Consider the following 7,569-nt stretch of genomic DNA (forward strand, 5'->3'; position numbering starts at 1 on the left):
CTCTAACCATGTTCCCCTCGTCCCCGCCCCATCCCTTCCCCTCCCTTGTCCCTCCGTCCTCCATCCCATGCTTGTCCATTTTCCCTCCCCGTCTACCCCTATCTATTGTGCAAGACGGGCTGGCACACCTTCTAGGACAGGTCCGATCAAGGCTAGGGGACTTTCCCCAGTGCAAGCAGCTGTGGGCGAGATTGGGGGAAGGGGGCAGGAGGAAAGGGGCTGGAGGAATGCTGGATTCCCACACGTCCGTCCCGGCGTCCCTTAGTAGTCCCTACATTGTTCTCGGCGTGAGGAAGGGAGGGGAGACGCTTAGGCTACAGCCCCAAGGGCGCTCCGTTTTCTGCGATACCCCCATCAGCCTTTTCTTCGCTGCTATCTGAATTTGGAGCACACCAAGCAGATCCGTCCCGGGTCTCCTTTCCGGGAATCTTCTCTTTGTCTAAGTCTCCTCGCTGTCTGGAGGTCCCCTCCCGCCTTGGATTGGAGAGGAGGGCGTGGCTCCGACGGGGGCGTGGCCTGGTCTGGCGGGGCGGGGCGGGGTGGGGCGGGGCGGGGGGGGCGCCCGGGTTTGGGCGCAGGCTAGAGAGGCAGCATCGGCCGGAGGGAGGGACGCGGTGGGGGATCTCGGTGGGAGCGCAGAGCAGCCGAGGCGGCAGCGGGGCTGCGGGGCGACGGCGGCAGCGGGGCCTGAGGACTCCATGGCGCCAGCGGCGTCCGTCTGAGTAGCGGCGGGCGGATCGGGCCGCGGCTTCTCCTCGCCATGGGAGACGTACTGTCCACACACCTGGATGACGCACGGCGCCAGCACATCTCAGGTGAGCACCGCTCAGCGCCCGGCCGGCCTGGGGCTCCCCGGGCACCCCGGGCCACGCCTCCGATCTCACGGGGCGGGAGAGCGGGTCCCCGAGAGACAAGGCCCGGGTCGGGACGAGAGCCGGCCAGACCCTTACTCTTCCTCCGAACTTGTTCTCTCTCGGTCTGGACGGCCCTTTCAGGCCCTTCTGTATGCTCCTTTCCCCCTTTGAGGAGCCTGGGATCCCATTTCTCTACTGGAACTTGCTCCCCTTGGAGCCCAGCCTGGCCAGAACCATGCACTTACAGGCGTGGCGGAGGGGTCGCGCCCCCATCTTTCCCAGCAACGTTCCAAGCCTAACCTCTACTCTGGACTCTGCCCCACAGAGTCAGACCTTCTAGACTGCCCCCTCAGCTGCGGTACACGTGGCTGAAGCTTACAGGGGGATGGGCCCTTAGAGAGCCGGGGACCGAATGTGGAGAGTGGGGCTAAGGAGAGATGGGGTGCCCTTGAAGGGGCGGGTCCCTGGCTTGGGCTTTACTTCAGCAGAGTGCTGGCACTACAGCCTAGGGGGTCTGTTTATGGCCAGAGCTGGCTCTCTCAGAGCCAGAGTTCAGTCTCCCAGTACCTTCCTTCTGCCAGCCTTGCTCTCAGCCTGTCACTGCGCGGTGGAGTCTGTGGAGTGCAGGATCCTGGGCTCATTGTGGGGAGTGGGAGATGGGGTGAGAATCTCATGCTATCCCAAAACAAAGCTTGGCTGACCACAGGCAAGTCAGGCCAGGCGGTCCTGAATGTAATTTCAGCTTTTCCCCCAAGTGTGTGATCCTGAGCCAGTCAGTCTCTTTTGTTTTGGTTTTCCCAGCCAGGGGCTCACCATGTAGCTGTGGCTGTAGACCTGGCTGGCTTCGGAATTCGTAGAGAACCACTTGCCTCTGCCTTCCAAGTGCTGGGATTAAAGGCCTGGGCCACCACTGCCCTACTTGAGCCAGTCACAATGTCCAAGAGCTTCGGTGTTGTCTGACTTCTTGGGATGGCTGCTGAGAGAGCTTAGTGAGCTTTGCTCAGTACAGGCTTAGTACAGGAGGCACTGAGACCTGGCGTGCCAACCAGCTGGGTTTATCAGAGCACAGGAAGAGGAGACAGTTCCTTTGGTTTCATTTGTCTCCCTGTTCATTGAGTGTGGTGTCCCTATATTATCTTGATGTCCTGTTGGGTGCTTGGCTATATTTCCTCTTGATAGTAGGGACCCTAGCATAGGGCAGGTGTCCCCACTTCCAGGGCTTCACTGTAGCCGGGCACAAAGAAGGTGCCAGAGAAGGACTATCCAGTCACTTGGCCAGGTCTGGAGTTGGGGACAGGATGGGTGATAGTGACCATTTCTCACCTCTGAACAGCTAGGGGTTAAGTCCTGGAAGGCCTCCTTGTAGGACAAGGCCTGGGCTCAGGAAGGGCAGGGCGGAGTCTTCCTGTCCCTTCCCTGTTGGTGGCAACCTCCTGGGGTTCTGTAACAGTCTCTCCATTCAGAGTCTCCTCTCAGGCTCTCAGCAAGCATGGGTGGGGTGTGCCCTACTTCAGTGGGTTTTTTTCCTTTCCCCACACCCAGATCTCCCACCTTCCCAAGTCTTAGGCTGAGAACCCACCCCTGCCCTCCTGGCCAATTCCCTGAGTGGAGCCGAAGCCAGGGGACGGTGGAGTGGACCCTTCCGGAGAGGGCTGAGTTTGTTTTGTGGATACAGGCTGGGGAAAATAGGGCTGTGCCCACTCAACCTGCTTACCTTTCCTCCAAACACTTGAAAGTGCTATTAATATCCCTCTTCAGATGTCCTAGATCCCAGGGCAGGCTCGCCTGGGCAGGGAGGCTCCTGAGTGTAAGAGTGGGTGCTACAAGAAGGTAGTCCAACAGAGAGAGAGAGAGAGAGAGAGAGAGAGAGAGAGAGAGAGAGAACTAACTTCCTTAAGAATTTGTTGGAGGGAAATGGGGTTGTGACTTTGCCACCTCCAGCCACCCATTCAGTCCCCTCACCCCACCCAACAGGTACATGATTAAGATTCCACAGCCCTCCCTCCCTGTGGAAGTGTCAGCTGTGAGAACACCCCTCCCACAGGGCCCTAAGCTCCCAGGCCTGTTAGGGTGCTAAGGCTTGGCTGGCCACCTTCCACCCTCCCTTAGCAGGTGAGCAGGTGAATACCAGCCTGCAAGTCCTGGCAAAGGTCAGGCGTGCTCTTACCCAGGGTGCGGGTTTGCTGCCCCGGCATCTTTCATCCTGAGATTTCAAAGCCTCTGGCAAGCAAGGGCTTGTTCCAACCCAGTGCTGGAGATGCTGGTAGCAGGGTGGTTTCTGCACATTTAGTACGGAAGGGGCCTGAGAGCAATTGAGCCTGTGTCACCTGGGGGCTGCTTGTTTTCTCTAGATCTCAGTTTCCCTAGATCTGAACAGAATGGGGTGTGGCACCTGGTGGCTGAGGTGCCTTCTAGCTCCAAGGGTCTAGCAATTCCTTACAAACCTTGACTGGAGCAAGGTGTTAGCTGGCTGACCTTGGGCCAGCATCTCTTTTTTAGATTTATTCATTTTATATGTGTGGATGTTTTTGCTCTCATATATGTCTGTGCATGGAATGTGTTCCTGGTTAGAAGAGAGTGGGCATCAGATCCCCTGTGCCTGGAGTTATAGATGGTGGTGAGCTGCCATGTGGGTGCTGGGAACCGACCCATGTCCTCGGCAGGAACAACTGCTCCTAACCCTGGAGTGCTCTCTCCAGCCTACCCTCCTTTTCTTTGTGAGTTCTCCACCACTGATCACATCTCACATCTTTTTTATATTACTTATTTTGGGATAGTTTTACTAAATTTCCCAGGTTGCCTTGAATTCAGTTTGTAGCCCAGGCAGGACTTGAATCTAAACTCTTTTTGTTTCTCTCTCGGACTCCTGACTAGCTGGGATTACAGGCCTGTGCCACCAAACCCTCCCACCCCCACAATTTACTGAGGGCTGGATCTCAGTTTTCTTATCAGTGAGATGGGAGTCGCAATGGTAGGTAGGTACTGCTGGGAGGATCTAGTGGCTTAAAGCAGAGAAGATTCTGCCCAGCCTAGTACTTGAGCAGCAGTGCTCAGCAAACATCTGATTATTGTGATTGCTTGTGGGCTTCTGTCATTGGCTTCCCTGGTGTTGGAGTTCAAAGGGTTGGGGCCGTGGCTGCTTTGGGCTCTCCTGGGTTTGTCCTGACTCTGGAGACGGTGTGGCAAGTTCCCTGGCTGTGAGTGGGCATAAACCAGAAGCTTTGATTCCTTCCTGGCTTCCTTCTGCTGTGGCGGTTATGTGTGTTGGATGTGAGCTGTCTGGTGTGGATTGAGTAACTGGTGGTGACAGAGACAGTGTAGAAGGAGCTAGAAGACAGACCAGTGACTGAGCTGTGCCAGTCCATCCTTTCCATGAGATACGGGACAGGACTCTCATACAGGTTTTGAACACTTTGAGCGGATTTTATACCAGGTTCTGAACACTTTGAGCGGATTTTATACCATCCATCGCCTAGAACCCCAAAATCAAGATGGTATAGGTGAGGGGCAGGGCCTGGAGCCTGAGCTGCCAGTGGGAGGGCTGGCATTGGCTGTGATGGATGAGGGAAATCACCTTTCTCCAGGACATCCCCAAGGGGCTCCACTACTGTGGTTCACCCCTCAGTAAAGGCATGTGAATGCTCCCACAGAGAGCAGACTGTCCCAGCACCTCTGATCAGCTCCACCCACCCTCCCTCTCTCCCTTCTCCTGGCTAACTTTTTAAAAAACAACAGCTTTACTGAGACCCAGTTCCACACCTTGTACCGCCCACCCACAGAAAAGGGTTTTCTGTGTATTGCCTGAGATGTGGAACCACCCCCGCCCATACGTCTGAGGACTTTTTTTTTTTTTGGTTTTTTCGAGACAGGGTTTCTCTATGTAGCCCTGGCTGTCCTGGCACTCACTTTGTAGACCAGGCTGGCCTCGAACTCAGAAATCCACCTGCCTCTGCCTCCCGAGTGCTGGGATTAAAGGCGTGCGCCACCACGCCCGGCATCTGAGGACTTTTTGAGCCCACTTGAAACCCTGGATGCATCAGCAGCCACCATACCCCATCCTTGCCAGTCCCCTCAGCTCTAGGCAGTGCTGGCTGAACTGCCAAAGCAGTGAGTGTCTGGACCCCTTGGGAGGGGAAGTCTATAGAAACCATGTCTTCTGCCTTTCTTTCTCGCCAGCAGAAATCGTTTGTATGGTCGCCTCTTCCAAACCAGTGTCCACTCCTCTCTGGGCCTGTTCCTTCGACTGAAGATGCTTTTCTGTGCCTGAGGCAATATTATTTGTGTAGAGTCCTGGTAATGGCTGCTTGGTTTTTTTACTGGCATCTGGCTAGTGTGTGCTGTGTTGCTTAAGCCTCCCTCCCTGTGTGGATCCTGTGCTAGGAGCTGGCATTAGAGGCTTCAAGGAAAACGTCTGGGGAATATACTGACCTATCCATACCCAGCCTTTGGAAGGCAGCACACATTTCATACCCCTCGCCAAGACCTACTTCATTATTGAGGTTATCACCTTCCTGATAACTGGGTATGAAGACGGGATCCTGTTTATTTGTCAAGAAAAGCAAATAATACTGAAAATTGATCTTAGCCCCAATACCCGTTCACCCCTCCCTTCTAAAAGTGGCTGCAGGTGCAGGAGTAAAGGGGGGGGCGGGTTCCACAGGAGTAAAGGGGGGTTTTCTGCTGTCACTCTCTCTTTGCTTTGCTGCCTAGGGCTTTGCCAAGGACTAGGCAGGCAGGCCGGATGCTTGACCAGGCTTGGGTCAGCCTCTGGGGGTGAAGCTGTCTAGGGACTCTGCTATCTCTGTGTTGAGTCTTACATAATGTGCTTTTGTTGGTTTTGACCCTGCCCTCCCCTCCCCCCAACCTCTAGTCTTCTATTGGGTCCTCTCCCACCCTTTAGCCTGTGCTCTGGCCTCCTGGGGGCCTCCCACCTCACCCTCCAGGCCTTCCCACACAGGCTGCCAAAAGAGACCTTTCTAATCCCAAACTGGGCCATAGCCCGCCCTCCCTGCCTCCTGCCGGCTGAGGAATGAAGCTGAAAGACAAGACGGGCTGCTCACCCACCCCTGCCTGACCACGCTGCCCTCTGTGGGGTTCACCCGCCTGCCCCTGTTTATCGTCATAGGTTGCTGGCATTGTGATTCGACGACACTGGGGGTCTTGCTTCTTTTTCATAACCATTTGCAACAAACATCTCTTCCAAAGGCTGCATGTCTGTCCAGGCGAGGACACACAGACGGCACTCTTAGGCCTCCTCCAAGAATTGGTCTTTGGGTTGTTCCTGCTGTGCTGGCTTCTGGAGCCCACAGAGTCTGCTAGGTCTGAGCTCTCCCTGGCCGCCTTTGCTTTCCTGCTGAAGACAGACTCATCTTACAGTCATACCCTTCCCCTACCCCGCCCGCTTTTATTCATCTGGAGGGACATGTCCAGGAAGGTTCCCCTTTGGGAGCCCAGGGGACCCAGGGACCCCTGAGCATCTGTTGATGCTATACTTGAAGCCACTGCCATGAGCTGCTAGTGTAGACTGAAATCTGTGGCCTCGGGACATGTGACCACACAGTAACTGCTCCCCTGGCCTGCTGCCCACAGGGACTGGTCCATTTCCTGTCTGAGAATGGCGGGTGATAGAGAAGGGAGGGGCACTTCTCAGACTGTGAGTGCTAAAATAGGTATTTTTTTTTTTTAAAAATGGTCTCCTGTAATCTGGCTGGCCTCAAACTCTCTGTGTAGTTGAGGATGATTTTAGTCAGGAGTCTAAGCCCAGGGTTTCACATGCTCTAGGCCAGAGCTCTACTGACTGAGCTACAGCCCAGACCAAATTTTTTTTTTTAAAAAAGATTTATTTTATGTATGTGAGTATATTGTTGCTCTCTTCAGCCACACCAGAAGAGGGCATCATGGTTGTGAGCCATCATGTGATTGCTGGGAATTGAACTCAGGACCTCTGGAAGAGCAGTCAGTGCTCCTAACCGCTGAGCCATCTCTCCAGCCCCCCAGACCAAATCTTTTTAACTGAGCACATACTAACAGTGCCATGCCATCCTGCTTGGATTATCTCACAGAACCACCTCCAGGGCAGGCAGGAAGCAGGGAGAGCAAGGTCTTAGCCACTAAGTCCAAACCCTACTGTGACTGCATAGCTATGATGGACAGGGGGACAGTGTGGGAAAAGCCCCAGAGAGACCGGGACAGGGGATGAGGGGCGTGGCACGGGAGTAGGAGGAAATGAGTGGGGACTGTAAGGCTTGTGTCAAGAGACTGCACAGATACATCCCACCCCGTAGTCATTACTCAGTCAGAGGCTTTGAGCAACACCCCTTTGCCGCCGTCCCCCCCGCACCCCCCCCGTCCTGCCCCCCCCGCCCCCCCTCCCCCCCAGCGCTTGACTCACCACTCACTGTCGCAGAAGCATCATCCTGCGGTTACAGATTCCTGTGCTGCCTTTTCCTTCCCCGGCCCCACCCCCACCCACTTCCCTGCCTGGGGAAGCAGGGCTTTTCTGAAGCCTGAGTGGGGAGCAAAGCCTCACTCTTGGTGAGTTTCAGGGCCTGAGTCACTGAGGAGGCTGGACCTGCGGTGCTGCCCTTGGGGTGCCTTGACCGCCTGGGACCCCCCCGCTACTTTAGGAAATGCGCTGACACCAGCCAGCCCATCGTGAGCTGCCAGCCCCCACCCCAGCAAGATTTTTTTTTTTTTTTTTTTTTTTTTGGTTTTT

The 7,569-nt window shown here is 55.2% G+C and overlaps 1 protein-coding gene across 1 annotated transcript in view; it reads left to right on the forward strand.

The window, feature by feature from the left end:
* Window positions 1-547: 547 nt before the first annotated feature.
* Window positions 548-7,569, forward strand: part of Niban2 (niban apoptosis regulator 2) — a 50,024-nt gene continuing 43,002 nt past the window's right edge. The window contains exon 1 of the mRNA XM_021184392.2: window positions 548-815. Within this exon, the coding sequence (XP_021040051.2) occupies window positions 761-815 (55 nt within the window). The 5' untranslated portion in view covers window positions 548-760. The remainder of the gene's footprint in view (window positions 816-7,569) is intronic.

Source organism: Mus caroli, chromosome 2 (assembly GCF_900094665.2).
Source record: "Mus caroli chromosome 2, CAROLI_EIJ_v1.1, whole genome shotgun sequence".
Classification (NCBI taxonomy): Eukaryota; Metazoa; Chordata; class Mammalia; order Rodentia; family Muridae; genus Mus; species Mus caroli.